Raw genomic sequence first — 21,284 nt, 5'->3', positions numbered from 1 at the left:
TCCAGGTTCTCCGGTTTCCTTCTACCACCCAAAAACATGCTGGTAGGTGCTGGGAGCGGCTATGTAAATTACCCCTAGATGTGAATGAATGTGTGAGTGTGTGTGTGCTGTGTGTGTGCATGGTACCCTGCGACTGACTGGTGTCCCATTCAGGGTATATTCCCATCTCACACACAGTGTTCCCAGGGTAAGCTCCAAGACCCTGACCAGGATAAAGCAGTTATAAAGATACTTTTTGAGACTGAACAATAGAACCAGTGGATTACACAAAAATCTGTTTTACTATCTCTAAAACAAACACTTTATTTTTCTGTGGATGGGTCTAATGTCCTAAAGTGGACAGTTCTGAATAGCCAAAGTCTAACCAATATCCCCCTCTAGTGGGTAGAGAAATTTTAGCCCAAGACTGTGCTTTTCAGCCTTTTTTGTCATTTTTTCCCCCCATGAATCATCAAATAAAATGAATAATTTTTAAAATTTGCGTAGAAACATTTTTCTATAAAAGTCTGTTTTTATCCCACAGTTTTTTCTAGTTATTGCAAGTTTCTTGAATGACTCATTTGACAAATTACAGATTGAAGGTGCTTTCTAAAAACTTTAGAAAAATTCTCTCATATGATCATTTTGGATCCATTTTGAGACAAAGATTTACCCAAAAGGGCCCTTACAGAAAATAACATATTTCACATGTGATCTGTTCCTATGTATGTGACTATGTGAGTAATATGTGATTACATGTGAAAAACGTGTCAAAGTATGTATGTATGTTATGTCCATGTGAATGTCCATGTGAATAATTGATGATGCATAAAACCACATGTCCTACATGTGAAATAATCACATGTGAAAATAATCATGTGTAAAAATCACATGTGAAAATAAATGTCAGATAAATTTAAAAATAAAATCTCAAGTGAAAAACAATAAAAACACATGCATTACATGTGTGTAACTTAACAGGCGAAGTGTCTAAAAGCCACATCTTTAAATTTCACATTAATTTTATGATTATTCACATGTGACTTTTCTGTACAGGAGGATATGCCAAGATCCATGGCAGGATTATTCTTTATTATCTCTAGAAAGAATCTTAAAGTAGAGGCAAGACAGATTTATTATTATTATTATTATTTATTCATCTCCTTACTTTGGAGAATGACGTAATAATGAATAATACTGAAATATGAATTTGTTTTGTCCTTAATTTGATTTTAGACACATAAATTGTGTGATCGCAAACCTCAGTCTCAAATTCTTTTATATACATTTCCCTATATATACATTATACATTATAAGAAAGATGAATGGAGGAAGAAAGAGAGAGAGAGAGAGAGAGAGAGAGAAAGAAAGAAGAGGATAAGCAGGTGAATGAAGTGCACAGTGCTCAGTGGGCCTGGGTCAGGTTTCTGGGTCACTCTCGGCAACAGCACTTTGTTCAGATTCAATATGGGTGACTGCTGAGCACTGGGCCAGAACCAACGTAGTCCACCCACTTCTGGAAAGTGTGTGTGTGTGTGTGTGTGAGACTAAGGAGAGAGTAAAAGTGGGCGATACTCCTCCTTTGGCAGGTATAGCTTTATATCTAGTGACAAAAACCTGATTAGAACATTTCCTCTCTCAGTTCTGGTCTTTAATCAGACGGAAATATCTGGACGCACAGGAAACTAAGACAGCAGGATCTTGACATCTGGTAAATTTTTTTCTAGATGTTTCTGAGTAACGGATCAATTCTGGAGACAATTATTTCTGGGATTTAGACTAGATTGTATAATGATAGACTTCAAATGGATAATGAAACGATATGATAATGCTAGGTGTTTTGGAAGCACAGAATTTTGATCATATTTTATAATTAACACTTAATATTGAAATTAATTATAATATGATAATGATGCTATCTATTAAAGAACAACAACCATCATTACTAAAATGCTAGTATATAGCCAAAGACAGACAGCTTCATCTTAGAGCAAGGTTCCTAGTTCCTTTAAATCATGCTTTTTAAAATTTTATTTATTTATATATTTATTTTTATTACAGATCTGTTTTCTTCTTGAACTAAACTTTGCAAATTTGCAACATGGCATATAGTAATAAATTAGTGACACAATGTTTTTAAGTTGATGTAGCTGTGCATGGATAGTTCTTTTCTCTGTTGGAACTTACGTAATGAAAAAAGGTTAAACATTTAGTCTGGGTGTCTGAGCTGTATCTCAGTTGTATCTAGGGTGTATCTTGTATCTTAGCTGTATGTGTGTTAGGTTTCCGATCTATATCAGTACATCATGCTAACACAATATTGTCTGGTGCATGTTGAGGAAAATCAATATATAGCTAGAAATCTTTCTTCACAAATTAGATCATTCAAACTATATATTTTACATCGATCTGTTTCTTCTTGAGATGTTCAACCTGGTTGTATATTGTATAGTTTTCCCACCCGTGTTGAGATGTCAGGATAAGTGTTATTTTTTAGCAATTGCATTCTTTTTTTTTTTTTTTTTTTACAGATCTAACATAGTCATATAGTATATACATACGTTTTTTTTTTTTTGTTTTTTTTTTACAACTTCTCACATAAGACAGCATGGAGAGCCTGAGAAACAGAAAGAGGGAGATGAAAAAAGATAAAGAAGTAGAATGAGGCTTTTTAGGCAAATGGTTCAACAGCTACTCCTTTCTTTACAGGGTCATAGTGAACCCCATTAAGGGCTTACCGCTCGAGCACAGCCTGAGCTGTTACTCTACCAGAGGCTAAACACACCTTGGGCTCAGATAGCAGACATGCCCTCCCTTCACAAAAGGGGAAAGGGGGGCAAACATGCAGGCATATGCTGAGTGCACCTACACCTAGGGCACAATTCTTGAGCAAGTTTAAATTTCTCAGTCAAAGACTTCATAAAAATAATTTCTTCTTAGCTGGGACTGATTGTGGGTTGTTGGGGTTGTATTGTGATAGGGGCTCTTCCCTGTCTCACCCTATCTCTTCTCAAGGCTTGAGGAGTGCAGAGGTATGGGGTGGCCATGGGGCAAGCTGAGGGCTTTTGCTAAGTGAAAGGGTTGAGTGGAAGGAAAGTAAAGTGAGCACTATGGGTGAGGCTGTTGAATAGTGGGGTGATACCAGCAGGTCAGTATGGAGTATTCTCCTCCGGAAGGACTCTTCAGTATCAGTACCTCTTTTGCTTCTGATACATTCTTCAGTATCAGGACTCTACGGTATCAGTTCTTCGATGAAAAGGAAAAAGCTAGCCTCCAATCTATTGATTCATCAGTCAGTTTCCAGAGATTCTGCCCAGAGATATATGAATTAGAATTTTAGAATGAATGTATTTGTGTGTGTGTGTGTGTGTGTGTGTGTGTGGCCTGCCTTCTGTCTAAATTTTCTCCCCTCTCAGTATGGTCTTCATTCATTTAACCTGAACAGATGCTTCATTAGATAAGCTCTTTCCTCTTAAAAAAAAAACAGCTCAGGTTCGGGCTATGGTGAGATTATCAGTGCTCTTTTGGGCAAAAGCTTTTTTGGAGTAACACCAAATAGCTTGGAATAAAACTCTGATTCCCTGAGCTAAAACATGGGGTAAATTTGAGAGCCAAAACAGAGAGGAAAAATAGCCAGGAGTTAAAATTAGACCTTAGGTGACTTTGTAGGTGTACAATTACTGACTGTGTCCCATCTGTTGCTATGCATGTGCACCCTCAACCCCAGTACTTCAGTGTGAAGGTACCACCATAGAACCTCTTCTGAACAGATATTATTTGGTGGACCATTCTCAGCACAGCAGTGGCACTGAGGTGTTAAAAGATCCCAGTTATATACTACTCCATCTGATACACTTGTACCAGCATTATACACAATTATGCCATAGGTAATTATATACCTACATGATGTATCCATGTAGTGGCATGCTGGTATATTAAAGGAAATTTTACATTGTATAAAGGAACGTGTTGGACCACTACGAGCCACCAGAAGAGCTTCAGTGCACCTTGCCATAGATTCTACAAGTCTCTGGAACAGTAATGGAGTGATGAACACCATTCTTCCAAAAGATATTCCCTCAGTTGGTGTTTTGATAATGGTGGTGGAGAGTGCTCTCTAATACTTTGGTCCAAAATCCTTCATAGGTTGTCAACTAAGTTGTGATCTGGTGACTGCCATGGTCATTGCATATGCTTTACATAATTTTCAAACCATTCAGTGATCCCTCATCCACTGTGTGTACTGTATATGGACAATGGAGCTGCCAGTTCAATTGAAGAGTGAAACAGCATAAATCATTCATAAATCATTCTGCCTTGGTAACATGACATTGAGTGCCCAGACCCCTAGATTTGCTGCTTTAAACCTAAAGCTTGGCACCAGGCCATTCATTGGGGTTTGGTAAAAGTGCTGAAGAAATTCTTCCCATATTGAATGACTAGTCTCATTGCCCTAAGTCCAGCTGGCAACCTGTGGCTTTTTTCTTGTTCTTTTTTTTTCCTTTGGCTGTCTACTAGATGGAGTGATTCATGAGGGTGCTGTATCCCATGTCACAAAAGCAGGATACACATGAGAGGTAAAGAAACTTGGCCACTGTGGCAGGATTCTGCATCGCCCAGTCGTGGAGCATTAGGATTAGAGAGTCCCTATTATCACCTCCTTATTAGTGGAAATACAATATCATTAATCAAAGCTATAATCTCAGAATCTCTCTAGGACTGACTGTATATCATCAAGCAAATCACAAAAACAAAGCAAAAGTAAACTAAAAGAGTACTACAAGGCTATATGCTAGACCAATATTAATTCCTATTATTAGTGAGTAACTGCAGATTGCAGGTTCTTGTTGTCAATGTAACACACCATACTTATGGTTTTTGCTTTGAACCAGGCAAAAAAAAATTGTTGTATCATCAGATACTCTGTTGATCTCGAAAACACACATTTGACATATCTTAAAAATCTTGAGATGCAGTCCTATAATGCTTTGCACTTCATCACAGGTGACACGCCATGCAACATTTTTTGGGAGCTAAGAACCATTAACTACCCAAAGAACCACTGAGCACTCATTTTTAGTAAGAGTTTGGGTTGGCCATCTCTCAGAATTTCCTATAGATAGGAAAAACAGTATTGAATGGTTGAGCGTATAAAATGTGTAATTCTCAGATAATTCTTAATTTTCTTCTTCATCCGTAGATCCACAATGACTGAACTCTGTATTCGATCAATCTTCCTGGCAGTGACTGTACTGCTTTTGTCACCCATGAGTGATGGTATTAAGATAACCCCACGGCCCAAGTACCAATACACCAAGAAGCCTCCTCGAGAATTGGCCCACACTACCGCATATGTTGGTAAATCCACTGTTACACCAAGGGTAGTGGACTATACCAAGGCAAAAGACCGTGTTTCTTCTGTTGTCACAGAGAGTACCACCGTCCCTAATGCGCATGTGGGTTACCACCCAGACACCACAGTGGCACCCAACAGTGTGCAGGATAACTACACTCTGGACTATACAGAATGTTACCTCAACTTCTGCGAGTGCTGCCCTCCAGAACGTGGACCTGCTGGACCAAGTGGAGACATGGGGCCTCCAGGTTAGTGGATATATATTGCGAAACAGTTTTCAGTTTCCAGTGTATTAGACACTAGTCTCATAAGGCAGACCTCAAGCTTTTGCTTGAGAGTTTTATACGTTTCATATGTCTTCAACTTGGCTAAGAATCACATACTATCACAATATATGGCACTTTACCTGACTAGTTCAATCACATCTAAACAGCACTGTTTTGAAAAAAGCAGCTAACTAATTTCAAAGATAATGTGAGTATATCTCGCTCTGAAAAGCTTGTCATTGTGTTCAAAAGTTTGTTTTCTCCATGGAAACTGGCTTACAGAAGTATCAGATTTCAGCTTTTAAGGTTCCGTTGCTTGTGGCCAGACAGATATACAAAAGATATCAGATGCTCCGTGAGTCGTAGGTGGAGCATATATATGATATTTATATATGATTTACTTCAAACCTGAGTTAGGCTAATCTGTTTGGTGTGTAGGACCTCCTGGTCAAAAAGGGGACCCAGGACTCAAAGGATCTCCAGGACCAATGGGTCCAACTGGGACGCCAGGATTGAAGGGTGACAAAGGTGAGAATCATAAAGGACAGGTGAAATACTGAAATTTTGCAACTGCAGATGATCTGTAACAAACTTGTATCAGAATAATGATAAGGATGATATATTAGATCATAATATGACAATACATGTTCTCATTTGCAATGCATTAGGAGAAAAAGGTGAGAAAGGTAGCAGTGGATTTGCAGGCTCTCCAGGCAATACAGGGAAGGCTGGACAGAAAGGTATATGTCATACATTAATCTAACAATTAAATATGTACAACATGCTTATTACCATGAAATATACTGTATTACTTGCATTTTTAACTTTATACAGGTGATACCGGACTTAAAGGTGAAAAAGGTGCAAGTGGTATGCCAGGATTCAAAGGTGCTAAAGGTGAAAAAGGAGAGCCTACTGAAAATGTAACTAAAGGTGACAGAGGTGAGGCAGGTAAAGATGGACCACCTGGACCACCAGGCATGATTGGAGACAAGGGGGAGAAGGGTGAAAGGGGAGAATGCGGACTGCTGGGAGAGAGAGGACAAAAAGGAGAACCAGGCGAACCTGGGCCCCCGGGTATGAGGGGCGATCCTGGTTCTTCAGGGCAACATGGAATGCATGGAAACCCTGGCATACCTGGAGAACGTGGTGAAACTGGGAGCCCGGGAATCAAGGGGGAGCCAGGACCAAGAGGCCTTGAAGGAGCTCAAGGTGTAAGAGGTCTAAGAGGACCAAAAGGTGAAAGGGGTCTTCCGGGAAAGCGTGGTGAACGTGGCCTTCAAGGTATGAAAGGGACAGCGGGTGACACTGTGGGGCAACTGCGCTCTGCCTTCAGTGTAGGTCTCTACCCAAGCAAGTCATTTCCACCTTCAGGCTTCCCAGTACGCTTCGACAAGATATTCTACAACGGAGAAAACCATTACGATGTCGCCACCAGCAAGTTCAACTGCACTTACCCAGGGGTTTATGTCTTCTCTTACCAGATAACTGTGAGAAACAAGCCTTTGCGTGCATCCTTGGTTGTGAATGGGGTGCGTAAGTTGCGTTCACGGGACGCACTTCAGGGCCAGGACATTGACCAGGCCTCCAGTCTAGTGCTTCTGAAGCTTGCTGCTGGAGACCAAGTGTGGGTGGAGACCCTAAGAGATTGGAATGGTGCCTACTCAAGCAGTGAGGATGACAGCACCTTTTCAGGGTTTTTGCTGTATCCTGACTGACATCAAAGACAAACCAGGGTCAGGCATTGCACTGAAATCTACATAACCATCATATGTGGGATTGAGATACAGATTCAAGAGATGTTTCAGATTCAAGGGACTATTTTTTAATCCCATTCCTGCCCACTCTTGAAGGAATTCTGACAAATCCCTCCCACCCACGCAGACCCTCCGGACCAATCCTGCAACTATTTTTTGTTTCTACCCACCTGTGATATTTTCTAATAAATGTAAATGGTTATGGTTCCCAAATATAAACAAATTAGTACTTTAAACCATATATAAACTAACTAGGATGAAGCAGTTACCAAGGATGGATGAATCAATGCTGTAAATTCATTGTACAGTGTGCAGACTACTGCATTCAATATGCTCTTATGTTAAAGAATGTGGCCTTTCTTCATACTTCATGATTTATTTTGTTTTTTTGCCTTTCTATAAATGTCCAATATTTTTGTCTTAAGCAACTAAGCCTTGATAACAAACACCATACAATATAACCAATATGTCCATGTTTAGGCAATCTATGTATTATGTTATGCATTAATTAGAACAATCAAAATCTTGTTATCTTACAAATATGTACACTCATCCTGTATTGCCCCATGTGTGAAGCAGTAACATTTGTTTTGAAATTTGTTTGACCAACCTATTATAAACGCAATCACCATCACCTTGGTACATCACCAATGATGAACACTGTATTTCTTATTATAAAAATAATTTTTCCCTTTAATAGCCCATGTTATACGAGAAGCAGTTCCATGTAGAAGCAGTTTCATGTGTTTATTAATAGTTTGTAAAAAAAAAAAAAAATCATTTATTACACATATATTCCAAAGAAAAAAGTATTGCTTTATCAGATTTAAATCAGCCAATCATGCATGTGTATTAAAATCAAATAGGAACACTGATATTTAAGGCTCTATCTCTGTTCTTGTAAAATTACAGATGATGAAATATGGTATCTCAGATTCAAAATATAATTTGCATAATCGCAATCCAGTATAAAAGATACATTTAAGGGTCAAAATTGTGAACAGATGGATGGAAGAAAGGCAGAAAACAGTAAACTATGCAAGAGTATTCTAAAACAGTGCAGAACTTGGATGATAGGTGTCTTGCTTCATGCATTCCAGGTCTGGAACATGGCTCTGTTGGTAGCAAAAAGAAACATACAGTGGAGTTGGTTTTTTTTTAAAAAAAAAAAAAAAAAAAAAAAAAAAAAAAAAAAAAAAAAAAAAAAAATGGAGCATGACAGATTTTGCCGTTTTAGTTTTATATTCTATGACAGTGGATTATGAGGATAAATTGCAGAATGTCAGCTTCAAGTCAAGGCTATTTTCAGCTTCTGGGTCGAAGATGGAAATCATTCTTTTTTTTTTTTTTATACACAGTCCCCAATTAGTGCTAAATGAAAGATTTTTAATTAGCATGTACTACTTTGCTTACAGTGTGTATTTACAATGGATATAATAATCCAAATAATTAGTATGTCTTGAGGACCTGCACTAGAATGATGAGGTGCATTAGATATTAAATACATGTACTGTAATAAAAAATCCAAAAACCTCAGAAACTTACATTCTGTGGACTACAGGTTCACAGGGGGCAGGACCTTCAGCCGTACCTCATTAGACCACTTCACCACATTCAGAGCCCTTACTCGGACTTTGCAGGTGTAGACTCCGGCATCATCTTTGCTCACCTGTGCGATGACGTATGTATCTGTGGCAGAAGCAGGTCCTAGCCTGTTGCCATCTTTGAGGTAGTGGTATTCTACACTCAGGCCTTGTTCTCTAGCATTTACTTTGGTGATACATCTGAAGACCACTTGGTTCCCACTCCTCACCAAACCGCGACTTCCAAGTAACACCAACCTGGGAGTCTCCAATTTATCTGCAGTCAAACAGGGAAGATAGGTTCTGGAATGTTATGGATTGGACGTTGATAACAGTGAATGAATACTGGGTGAGTTAGTGCACACAATCATGCATCCATCACTACTAGCTACACCGCCGCCATTGTGACTTTATGCCTCTGTGTAATAATTTTTAATATTTCATGCCTCTTTGTTTAGATTGGAATCCATTACTTTAAAATGTCTTACCTAATACAGTCACAGAAGAAGGCACAGACTGGGCAGAATGATATTCCTGGTTCTTAACCCATGTGGCCCTGCATGAGTACATGCCATTATCCTCAAGCTTGAGGCTGGGAAACACCAGATTTTTGTTTTTCTGCTTCGTGACCTCCACCTCACCCTTGTAGAAGATCACCTTTGACAGTAAGGGGTCATCACGGACACGGCAGGTCAGAGTCATAGTTTCCTCAACAATTAATGGCTCAAATGGCATTCTTAGGAGAACCCAACCACCTAGGGGAGAGTATAAATAATACTAATATTATATATATATTATATATCATCTGTAATATATATATATATATATATATATCATAAAATAGTTTTCTGATTATTAAATTACACAACAATTAGTACAAAGACATTTACCATCAACATTTATTTTAAGAGGGTTGCTTGGAATTGTCAACATGGAATAGGGCCACTCTTTTAGCAGCTTCTGTCCTTGACAGGTATAGTTTCCACTTTGCTGGACTCGTGCCTTCTGTATACTGTACACGTTTGTGGAACTCAAGAGTACACCATCCAGGAACCACTGATATGACCAATCGGTTGAAGGGTCATCTGGGACACTGCAAGTCATCTGCACATCTTCCCCTGAGAAGAACCATAGCTCTCCCAAACTCAGTGTAGCTTTGGCTTTCACTGGGGGTGGTGCAGGATCTTCATCTACACGTGCAAATGGAAGAAATTAGTCAGTGAGACTGGAAAGGTTTGCCAAGCAAATTAGTAGTATCTACAAAATTTAACTTTCTACAGAATTTAAAAATCTACAGAATTTAGTAGTATCATAGAATTTAACCAAGAATAATTGACACTGTTTTACAAAATCAATCACTCTTTTTGAGCATTGAGTGTGGAGCCAGCATTTAAATTACTTTAAGCAGTTCCCATGATGGTTAGTAACTATATTAAAGATTGTACGGTATTTACATGCCATAATACATACCATCCAGCCTGACACTTGCAAGCAAGGCTAAAAAAACTGCAAAAAGAAAGAAAAAATGGACCAGCTTCAATATATACCTCAAAATCTTGCCATGATGCACATAGCATAATCTTTACACACACTCACCAAAGAGGTTGTGGAAGAAGTGCATGATGGTCGTACTGCCTTTGGATCTGTGATCTGTTTAAAATGCACTAACCTTTTATAATCTGAAAGAGATCCAGAAACTCCCCCCTTTTATACTTCAATTGCACAAAAACAGGAAAAGAGCATCTCTTCCTTTACCGTAACAAAAAAAAGTTGGCTTCAGCAAAACACACTGTCACTTGCACAACCAGAGTCAAAGAATAGCTGGAAATGCCTGCTCAATATGTTAGAAGCAAAACTAAGAAAAACAACAAAACACAATTTATTCCTTCATTCATTCTCAGGCTTTAATTTTCAGATTTTTAAGGTTTCACTGCATAAATAGCCATTAGACCTTTACAATGAACTGCCACACCTGTACTTGGGCATAACCTAATAATGTTGCAGGAATATATGCACTAGATGCATGTGGCAAAAATGTCTTGTTAATTACATTATCTATTTTTAACATACATAAATACAGACGCAATTCTGATGCACTCTACAACGATCAACAATATACATCCATGCCCTGTCCTATGACCTTTAACTACAGTTAGGTCATATATCATCAAGCAGTTCGGCTCGCAGACCTCAAGCATACTCTGAACGAATACAAGTGGAGGCATTTGGCGTTCATCTTTCCAGAATGTTGAAATACAACAATCATAATAACGGAGGTTTACTTAAGACAGCATCAATATTGTGTATTAAAAATGACTGCTCTTTATCCCATACTGCAGAATAAGGAAGATTTAGTAGTTTTTTAAAACTCAAATCAGGAAGTGCTGAAAATTCAAGCCATTGCTACTGAATTTATTGGGCTGCTATTTCAGCAAATCCTGATTAGTGGTCCAGTTAAAAAAAAAAAGCCTTTAAACCTTATAGAAGTATTGTTTAACATCGCATTGTTGGTGGATAAATGTATTAAATAGTATCCTGAATGCAGCATTTAAACTGTAGTGTCTATTGAAACAAGTAATACAACTGCTTTGGGGAGGAGCTGGTGTTGGCTGAATTAAACCTGTTCACAGTGCATCATCAACGTTATAACTGCAATACAATGCACAGTGTGCATGTTAGACAAGTCGGATTAAAATGAAATAATGCTAAAATTAAAATCACACTCCTTAAATTTTGAAAGTTTATAATCCACTGACCAAATTGACTGCAAGATCGCAATATCAGTTAAACAAAATCAATTAAATACTCTAATAAATATCATGAAATCTGTGCATAAGATAAAATCCTACAGAAATTCAATCACCTGTACAGAAGAGGAAGGTATATCCCTGATTAATACTTCAATTCTCCATATTCATATTTTCTTATGAATAAAAAGTAACAATAAATGCATTTTGACCAGGCTTCGCTATGTGAAACGAAAAACAAACTGCTTTAAATATAGTTTCTTTCAAGCGAATTTCCTTAAAGCAAATAGGTTAAAAGTGCATAAATATAGCTACCTCAAGGCAGTGAAAGGATGACTGAGAGAGTTGGCCAACACTCATTCAATGAGCTGTGAATGCACACAGAGGTCACGTTGATTATAAATGGTCAAATGGTCCAGAATAACCTGCTCACTTGCCTTCCAGACATTGAATAAAACCTAGCTTCATCAAACTGAAGCCATGTTTACTGCTTAAATATTGCAGATTGCCTCATAAGAAACATTTAATTTCTCATGCATACATGTTTCTTCTCTCTTGGTGTGGGTCACTTCTTTAAAAATTTACAGAATCAACAGATTTTTACATTACTTTTTTTTTTTTTTTTTTAAATAATGAGGCTGATGCTAGTTAAACACTCTGAAGAATCCTGTCGAATCCCACTGATTCATCATAGCAATTTATAGAAGTGTCCCATCAGATGCCATCTGAAATATCCAGTGGAATTTCGTATTAACTACACGAATCCATGCTCAAAGTTTATGAATTTCAGTGAAGCTTTCTTCTTGTTACCATGCAGCTTGCTACCTTTACAGGAGCAATTTATCATTTTTAAAGTCCTTAGGTGCCTGTCAGATGAACTGCAACTGCAATAAAATGAATAAAATAAATTAAACTTTTCGCCGTCTCAGGGGGCGGAGCTAATTTCAGGGCCGGAAAAAAGTAAACGAGAGCCATAGTGAACTAAAAAGATCTGATGAATGTTAATTTTGTGAATCACATTTTTCCTTTTCCTTTAATTATTACAAATGGCACTTTTAACTTTTACTATTATTTTGCTTCCCATTGCTAATGCCTGTCAAACATACTGACGGAAGGTTAGCTTGGCAATGGAAAACCTCTTGTGTGCTTTCACTCTAGAATGATGGCTAAATCTATCACAACATGTGAAGTTTTACCTAAAACGTAAATTCTGAGAGTGCTGAGCTCAGCTGTAACAGAATAAAAATGTGCAAATCCCTTTCCCCTAATAATGGAAAGATAAGGAGACAGATTGCTGATTATGTGAGGACGCCATCACCCACTTCATATTAGCCTGCAGTCAGTAGGGCCCCCACACAGGGGCATGTTAAATATCAACAGTCAATTACAGAGGAACTCAGTGGGTGGTGTGATCTGGTACAGAGCTACCCAGCAAAAACCTGAGGCTGTAGAGGAGGCGGTAGCCCCTCACTGTCTACATTGTCTGAGTCGATTGCAGAGGTGGATGGAGCGCAAGAGTCCAGTTGAAGCCCTTCCAGGACATCCTGAACAGAGGCCTCCACTCCATCTCCCCAGTCGATGAGGTCATTCTCTGGCCTGTCCGCTCTGGGGCCACTCCGTGATGAAGAGGATGAGGGACAAGAGATTCCAGGGGCCTGGGGCCTGTCAGGGGAAGCCTGGTCAGACATGTAGAGTTTAAATTCCTCTGGATTCAGGTTTAGAGACTGAGCATCCAGCTTTTCTATGAAAGCTATTGCACAGCACTAAGTGAGAAAAAAAACAGAGAGATATAGACATTCAGTCATGTACTGTTTAACATTTCTCAAGGGCACTTGTAGAACTTATATTAGACCATTATAAATAGTGCTCAAAATATACATCCACACCAAAATAAAGGCAATATGTGAGATACATGACTCTAAAATGTGAGTCCAAAATTCATTTTATTCAAACGCAATAATTATAGAACTACGGATAATTCACATGCTAATCTTTCTCCCATTTCCAGTTTAAAGTGTTCCTGTTTAAAAATGAGCTACAAGTGAGCAGACTTAAGGTTAAAGGCCCACCAGGTTGGTGAAATAATATCCGTCCTCGCCGCTCATGAGGCGTCTGGGGTTGCAGAAGCGCGTGATATACTGGATGTTCGACTGCAGCCGGGGTGGGTTGGCCCTCAGCACCACATATATGAGCGCTGGGAGGAAGTCGTCAGCCGACGCGGCCTCTCTCTTGCTGCGCTTTATTGCACTGAAGATGTGCTTGCTGCACCTGGTGACATAACTCAGCTTATCCTTGGGCACACGCTTGGAGTCCATCTCAATTATATCTGCAGCAAGGAGCATTATAAAGCCTTGTTTAGTGGGGCTTTGCATGGATCATCCCAAAACAAAGTATGAAGGATAATCAAGAATCATAACATCTAATGATAATCATCGTACTTAAACACACATCCACACCTATATCCATGCTAAAGACTGTTGATGGAAAAACAATGGAAACATTCAGCTTGCTTAAAGTTGGAATAAGCAGTCTACAACCCAAAACAGCTGTGCCATGCTTAAAGCAGTGCAGGAATGTAACACCTAAGGACATTCAAAGGCCTGTTGAAGCGCTGCAGCTCCAACAGTAGTGTTCACTTTATATTAATGCACTGGTTCTAATATGTAACAGCTAGGTCACAAGAAACTGTATGGCAGATGATCCACATAAACACATTTAAAAAAGTGTGCAATTATTGATTTGGATAAAAGATAACTGAGATTGAAACATTTTTAAAAATAATTTTGGAAGGAGTCTCCAATGTCAGTGCTTTGTAAGAGTCAGGGATTTGTATCAGGTCCTCTACGGGAAAGCCTTCAGGACATTTCACAGTAAAGTGACATCTTGCTTTTTTGTCTTATTAACTTCAATAGAGTAAAAAAAAAAAAAAAAAGAGGCTGGTGAGGGAATGACATATAGCTATATACATACATGTATATGTATATATACATGTATATAGCTGCTATAATGTAAGTGATAACAGGAACTAATGTGTTTTGAGGATGTTCCACAACATTACATGTAACTAAAAATGGATTAAAGGTGTGTTTGTTGTTCAATGAATATAGAACTGTTTTGCATTGGCAAATCATTATGGTGTAAGAGAAATAAAACAGTTCATGGTGGTAAAGTAACTCCACTTTGCAACAGCCTGCATCGTAGCACCCCATCGTTGATTATTTTTCCTATAATGCCTCAACAACAAATACCTTACCAGTAATGGCCTTGTCCAGACTGTCTGACACTGCAGGGATCTCCTCTTTTAGTGGGGCACACAGCATCTGAACCGTAACCCAGTGCAAAGCCCTAAACATACACCCATGCTTTTAATTAGACTTTTAACTAAAACTTTTTTTTTTAGACTTTAACACAAATCTTCCTGAAATGAAGTAAAATTAATAGACAATTAATACATTTGTTAATGACATAAGTGTGTAACTGGCCACTGCTGTCCTCTGATGTCCCACCTGATTCTCTTCTGGATGGCCAAGTCTTTGACCTCATCATCTGCGGATTCAGGACAGAAAGCCTGTTCATACAACTGCAGCGTTATGTACCTCTCCACTTCATCCATTATTGCCTCTACTCGCTCTGGACTCCCTGTCACACACACACAAACACACCAAACACATGAAAAATCACATTCATAATCAACTGATCTATAAACCCTTTAAGAACTTTTGCCTTTTACCTTTGTAGACATTGTGTAAGCGGTCAGACAAGTTCTGGTAAAAGTCTTGCACAGATTCTGAAAGATCCTCTGCACCAAGATCCTGAAAGAAATGTCAGAGAGACTCCTGTATGTCAACTAGCAAACAGACACCAGGCATTTAATTCAAACTGCATCAGATTAAAACATTAATGTACATATACACTAAATACCATAAATTAAAAATGGTACCTATGATGCACTGCAAACAATGATGATACAGTAGCTAACAAAGTAGGCTAAACTGAGTGTTAACGTACTGTACTCTGTTAGTAAACTCAGATCTCATATAAACAGGTGTGGCACTGCTTTGGTCTAACTGATGTATATCTATAAAAAAATAATGATGTAACCGAATATGAATACATATTTGGAACAAGTAGGTAATGTGTCCTGATATGAATAGAGATACCCATTTTTTTCCACAGGGCATTTGGCAGAGACTAGAGCTGTGCATCAGGACTTGGATCCCGTGGGAGGCACCAAAAAAAACGAAGATATAAAGCTTCCGGCACAAACATGCGGTCCTGCATTTTGCATTTACACTGTTTATTCACTCATCCTTAGTAACTGCCTGGTCAGGGTCGTGGTGGCTTAATATTAGGCTATTATTTTGTTTAAATTTTGGGAAATAGACCCAACTAAACTCATTAGAAAATACTGCTAGCACTGCCGGTATGAACCCAATAATTTGCATTTGTAAAAAAAAAAACAAAAAAAAACAAAAACCAAACAACACACAAACAACTTCCGGGTTAGGCCACACCCACTTTGGGTTTAAATACAAATACTATACTATGATTTGGAGCACTAAACAGATACACGCACAGATAGGTGCATTGTGTTACACCCCTAATAAACAGAATTTGCTCCTTAAAAAAGGCTGAATAGAATTTAAGTACCTTCTTGTAAGATACACTATAACAGAAAGAATGACACTGTTTGAAAATATCCCGGCCAGGCTTTTGCAGGGTCTTCAGGAAATCGATGAACTGTCTTGTGGCTTGGTCTGAGTCTGCAACAGGCTGCTGGCTGATGGAGGTGGTGGGAGCTGGCTGGCTGGGAACATTGACATCTGATGAAAAAAAAAAAAAAGGACTTCATCATATATCATACTATGTCTTACCACTTAATACCACGCTGTACTAACTTCACGTAGCACATTAGGCAATGATAGAACAACAACTCATTAAAACACATATGAGTGGAAGCTAACAAAAATAATGATCTCTGGATGTGTGGTACATTATGCATGTGGGTTAAAAAAAATACAAATACAAATATTTTACTGAATATTGATGTCAGCATAGAATTCCATCAACTGTCATTTGCTTATATGACTGCCCTTTAATAAATGCTTTGTAGAAAATAAAATAAGAGTGGCCATTAAAGCATGTCCAATAACACCACACATCTTTTCAAGGCTTTCTATTTTTTTAAACACAACACTTTATATATCTTCTGCCAGGAAACAAAGTGCCATTCAACTACAAACCCAAAGAATGCTGACAGTGTAGGGGCATGAACTTCTGTGTGCATACACCCTTTCCCTTACAGCACTTGAATGGATAAGCAAAACACACATCCAACTTTATCTTTCCAGTGGGAATGTTGTTGTGGAAACAGTATCTTACTGACCCGTAGTGTTATCACTTCTCACATGAATGTGCTTGCAAATGCATAGTGATGTAATCTGACTAACAAAGCAACAACCTGTACGAAGCACAGCCTCACACTGCTGACTGATAACACAAGTGATCCGGCATGAACAGATCCAACAACATTCCTCCAAGATAGAGAGGGTCAATGAAGTCAATGAAGACATTTAAATACTATGATACCACAATTCTTGTATTTGATTTCTATTGCAAGTCAAATCACACGTTTATATTAATACACTTGGTCTAATTCGTTATTGTTGCTATAGTAACTGCTCGTTCACAGAGATCTGTATGGCAGGTACGTCACATAAACCAAATCTAATAATAATACATGCTGTCACAGATTCTCCATTTTGCATGGCATGAGGCACAACGGCATGTGCTTACATATCAGTTTTCTGTTCTAGTCCTGACTGTCCCGTCCTGTCATTGGTTTGTTATCCAACTGTGTTGATCTGTTCACATTTGTGCTGGTTTTCATTGGTTAGTTTGTCTATGTATACCCGGCTGTGTCAGTTTTATGTCTCAGTGTACTTTCTGTGTTGTACAATTGTTTTGAACCAAGCCTGTTTCCCTTGTTGCATGTTGTTCGCCTGTGTTTGGACCCCTGCTATGGACACAGATTCTAACTGTTGGATTTGCCCATAAGAAAATAAATGCCAAGCATCCGCCTCATTCGCCTGCACGTTACAAACCTTGTTGTTGTTTAACAAAGAAAAATATAATCATTAATATGTTAAAGTATTCTGTGAGATGTACGTTTTCCACCATGGGAAAGTCTTCAGGACAGAGGACTTTGCACTTTGTGGTTTCTCTGTAACAAACGTTATTTATTTTGTCTTATTAACTTCAAGGCAAAGTTCAGGAATGACTGTTTGTGACTCCTATAATATAAGAAATAACAGGAACTAACTTGTTTCCACTTACAACTTAAAATGTAACTATAAATAGGCCTAGATAAAAAGTATAATGTATAATTCTTTAATAAATAAAAATAATACTGCCAAATTGCAGTGGTAGAAGAGAAACAAAACACTCTGAAATGTGCTGTTATTGGAGAATAATCATATTTATTTTCCTATAATAGCATACTCCTGAGTGTTTTATTCCTTACATTATAGAGTCTCAAACACATTTCTAAAAGATAGATACAGATAACAATGTGATTTTAGTACCAGGGTAATGAGGGCCCTCATTCTTATGTGTCATTATTCTGGCTTCAGCATTTTAAATGCATTGTACATAGGTATTAGAGCTCCTGAGTCAGGCAGATAAGGCAGAATTACAGTAATCCAATCTAACGGACACAAAAGCATGTGTAGGCCTCTCATGATCACAAGTGGACAGAATGTCACAAACCTTAAAGATATTACAGTAAGCTGTTTTACAGACATTACTCATGTGCTTTTCAAAGCTGTGGTCAAAAATGACTCACAGATTCTTGACATTTAGAGAAGGCAACATCTTCGTTTCATGCCTCATTTCCAGTAACCAAGACACCCGTCTTATCTTCATTTAATAACAAGAATTCATAATATTAACACATTGTATTTTTGAAAAACCCACAGACTTACCTCTCCCTAGGGTTGTCTTCGCAAGTGTGGTGAAAAATTTCTTTCCTGTGGGGACAGTGCGTGATTTTTGACTATTCCTTTTCTCTTCCGGTTTGCTCAGCCGGGTGGACGAGTTCCCTGAGTGCGCCCCCTGGTTGCTACCCGCACAGGCTGCCTCTTCTTCTCTTTGCAGTCTGGATGACAAAAACAACAACAACAACAAAAAAATATGCACAGTAAGTCACAGACAGCATAAAACCACAATACACAAAACAATATGTGTGGACAGTATGAGGCTGTAAAATATACACATTATTGTTAGAATCAAATGTGAGAAATGTGGCTATGTGTTTATTTATGACAAATGCACATATGCTCAATCCATTTTTCTCTTCAATTTGGTCACCTGTCAAATCCCACCCACCAGCCAGCTCTCCCATGTCAGGTACCAATCAGGGAGGGTGAAAGGTAACACATGCCTCCTCCGTGACACGTTGACACGGCCAACTAACCACATCTTTATGAACTGCTATTCATGCTGCGTCACAGGACAGCGTAACCCACTTGAAAGAAAATGCCATCTGCCCTCTTCCATAAACATGAGCTCACAGGCACCCACGACTGTTTAGTGTCGCTGTGACTGACAGGGGAGCGAGGGTAAGCCATCCCACCCACCCAGAGAGCACGGTGAAATTTGGTCCCTTGTCTCCTGGTCACAGATAGCTGTGGCATTGTCTGGATTTGAACTCGATAATGATAATGATAATGATAATGATAGAAGGAACTGACCCTCTCCTCTCCTCACCCACCTCTCTGCTAGTGCGTGGTCCTCCTCTATCTGCTTGGCTCGTGCCTTCTGGTTCTCCTCGCGCCAACATTTGGAACACAGACCTCCCCAGGTTGAATTGCCATAAAAATCACAGCCTTTACTGCAGAGCAGGGCTGCCTGATCCACGTAGATTCCTCGATGTTCAGTTCTTGAACTCATTCTTCTCTGTACACCTGTGTAGGGTAAAACCAGACTACAGTAAGCTTGGACAGGAAGAAATGTTCATTATCGTAGATTTTGATACTGTAGGATCCATCCATTCTTCCATTCTCTGTACTGCTTATCCTATGCTCTGAGCCCATCCCGGGGGCACAGGGGGCACAAGGCGGGGGACACCCTGGATGGCGTGCTAACGCTTGGCAGAGCACCCACACACACACACACATGTTGACCCACTGCAGACATTTTGGAAATGCCAATCAGCCTACACTGCAGGTCTTTGGAGTGGGGGAGGAAACCGGGGTACCCCAGAGGAAACCCCTGAAGCACGGGGGAACGTGTGGGCTCTGCTCACACAGGGTGGAGGCGGGATTCGAACCCCCAACCCCGGAGGTGCTGTAAGATCGAACAGCCATTCTGACAGTCCATAGTCCACTTCAGAAAATTACAATGACTCACAATATTGCACAGTATCAGGATTTCGAGTCAGTATTACATAACAGTTATAATTCAACGACATTCAAACGCTGGCCATCAGGTAATTCATCACAATGTAAGGTTTTCTAAAGTTTTAAAAATGGCTAAAGCTTGATCAAAGAAAGATTCGATTCACAGAGTCAATCAGGAATCGACTGAAAGATTTGGAGTCAATTCTACCCTGTAAAACTGATTCGGTTCACAGACAAATTGTCTAAAATTGTAAGGTGAGAGCAGTGGTTGTCTAAAATCTTTCAGTTATACCAGAAGCATCCGCAATTTTGTAAGATTTTATCAAAAATGAATAAAACATATCTTGTTTGTGTGGAATCGACTCCTGAGATTGTCAACACCCGGAACTGAAATGGGAATCGAATCACTCATTTTTTAATTTATTTTAATTTAACCTCCATACTGTTAAAGGTTTCTCATCCTTTTAATGTTTCTGACACTCATAAAGATGTCAACAACAAGCTAACAGTGTAACACGGCATAAAATAATAACGTTTCGTGTAAACAAAATGAATTTACACGAGCTATTGCTACATATTATTGACATTAGCCGCATCCCAAATGGTTCCCTATTCGACACGTAGTGCACTAACTAGGGTGCGTGTCAGCGTTATGACAGCAGGTCTGTGCAGTGCATGAGCGTTAATTTGGAATTCAGCCGCTTCTGACAGCTTCAGAACAATAACCTTAACATGACAACATACGCATATAGCTAGCTAACTATATTAAAGTTTTAATTTAATTACCTGGGTAGTCTGTATTGTTTAAAGAAGGCCAGCGAACAACTAGAAAGCAGCTAAAAATGAACCAGAAATAACATAATTAAGTTTTCTTCTCTTCTCCTGTTATAAGCTAACACTAGCTAGCTAGCCAGGAAACAACCTAGCTCACCGCTGCTAGGTTTAATAAACTAGTAATAAAACCATACACCACAAACAAGCTTAGCATTCATTAGTAAACATCTTGCAATTACCGGATACCCCAAACGCTGTCAGTCAGCTCTTTCCACACTCATAAAATTATAAAGATCGCCTGAAAGTCAGCCAAGACAGTCAACCCAGCTGTTTCCATTTCCTGTGCGTCAACTCAACGCAGCCTGTCAAAATAAAAGTCACCCGTGTAAGACATTATTCATTTTGTTTTTGTTTTCAACTGGC

General features: G+C 38.9%; 3 protein-coding genes across 4 annotated transcripts; 1 reads left to right on the top strand and 2 right to left on the bottom strand.

Annotated features, from left to right (window-relative positions):
- The first annotated feature begins 1,543 nt into the window (after positions 1-1,543).
- On the top strand, positions 1,544-8,067 carry otol1b (otolin 1b). The gene is made up of 5 exons (XM_026941159.3): positions 1,544-1,690; positions 5,180-5,583; positions 6,040-6,129; positions 6,270-6,341; positions 6,436-8,067. The coding sequence occupies exons 2-5, from the start codon at positions 5,187-5,189 to the stop codon at positions 7,317-7,319; spliced, it is 1,443 nt and encodes a 480-aa protein (XP_026796960.2). The 5' UTR covers positions 1,544-1,690; positions 5,180-5,186; the 3' UTR covers positions 7,320-8,067.
- Positions 8,068-8,086: 19 nt separating this feature from the next.
- On the bottom strand, positions 8,087-10,707 carry LOC113543113 (high affinity immunoglobulin gamma Fc receptor I). Its single transcript, XM_026941161.3, has 6 exons — positions 10,538-10,707; positions 10,412-10,447; positions 9,832-10,131; positions 9,430-9,696; positions 8,904-9,218; positions 8,087-8,473 (listed from the first exon to the last, which is right to left on the bottom strand). The coding sequence occupies exons 1-5, from the start codon at positions 10,560-10,562 to the stop codon at positions 8,914-8,916; spliced, it is 933 nt and encodes a 310-aa protein (XP_026796962.1). The 5' UTR covers positions 10,563-10,707; the 3' UTR covers positions 8,087-8,473; positions 8,904-8,913.
- A 141-nt stretch (positions 10,708-10,848) lies between these two features.
- rabgef1l (RAB guanine nucleotide exchange factor (GEF) 1, like) lies at positions 10,849-21,257 on the bottom strand. 2 transcript variants are annotated; one of them, XM_034314758.2, is made up of 9 exons: positions 20,874-21,079; positions 19,460-19,652; positions 18,672-18,844; positions 16,339-16,511; positions 15,419-15,500; positions 15,195-15,327; positions 14,942-15,033; positions 13,758-14,014; positions 10,849-13,451 (listed from the first exon to the last, which is right to left on the bottom strand). In XM_034314758.2, the coding sequence occupies exons 2-9, from the start codon at positions 19,636-19,638 to the stop codon at positions 13,113-13,115; spliced, it is 1,428 nt and encodes a 475-aa protein (XP_034170649.1). In that variant the 5' UTR covers positions 19,639-19,652; positions 20,874-21,079; the 3' UTR covers positions 10,849-13,112. The 2 variants fall into 2 exon arrangements, with proteins under 2 accessions (XP_034170649.1, XP_026796961.1); XM_026941160.3 differs by lacking the exon at positions 20,874-21,079 and adding an exon at positions 21,101-21,257 and having other exon boundaries at positions 10,865-13,451.
- Positions 21,258-21,284: the final 27 nt, after the last annotated feature.

Source organism: Pangasianodon hypophthalmus, chromosome 21 (assembly GCF_027358585.1).
Source record: "Pangasianodon hypophthalmus isolate fPanHyp1 chromosome 21, fPanHyp1.pri, whole genome shotgun sequence".
Taxonomy (NCBI): domain Eukaryota; kingdom Metazoa; phylum Chordata; class Actinopteri; order Siluriformes; family Pangasiidae; genus Pangasianodon; species Pangasianodon hypophthalmus.
Note: the sequence above shows the minus strand (reverse complement) of the source record. Positions and strands in the feature narration are given on the sequence as shown.

Excerpts from the sequence above, each read along its gene's own strand:
- LOC113543113 (XM_026941161.3), bottom strand. The coding sequence starts at position 10,562 with ATGCACTTCTTCCACAACCTCTTTG. Across the intron at positions 10,448-10,537 it reads CTTCTTCCACAACCTCTTTG|TTTTTTTAGCCTTGCTTGCA; the intron begins GTGAGTGTGTGT and ends TTCTTTTTGCAG. Across the intron at positions 9,697-9,831 it reads TCTTAAAATAAATGTTGATG|GTGGTTGGGTTCTCCTAAGA; the intron begins GTAAATGTCTTT and ends ACTCTCCCCTAG.
- otol1b (XM_026941159.3), top strand. The coding sequence starts at position 5,187 with ATGACTGAACTCTGTATTCGATCAATCTTCCTGGCAGTGACTGTACTG. Across the intron at positions 6,130-6,269 it reads AGGATTGAAGGGTGACAAAG|GAGAAAAAGGTGAGAAAGGT; the intron begins GTGAGAATCATA and ends GCAATGCATTAG. Across the intron at positions 6,342-6,435 it reads AGGGAAGGCTGGACAGAAAG|GTGATACCGGACTTAAAGGT; the intron begins GTATATGTCATA and ends AACTTTATACAG.
- rabgef1l (XM_026941160.3), bottom strand. The coding sequence starts at position 19,638 with ATGAGTTCAAGAACTGAACATCGAGGAATCTACGTGGATCAGGCAGCC. Across the intron at positions 16,512-18,671 it reads GAAGACAACCCTAGGGAGAG|ATGTCAATGTTCCCAGCCAG; the intron begins GTAAGTCTGTGG and ends TTTTTTCATCAG. Across the intron at positions 14,015-14,941 it reads TCTGGACAAGGCCATTACTG|ATATAATTGAGATGGACTCC; the intron begins GTAAGGTATTTG and ends TCCTTGCTGCAG.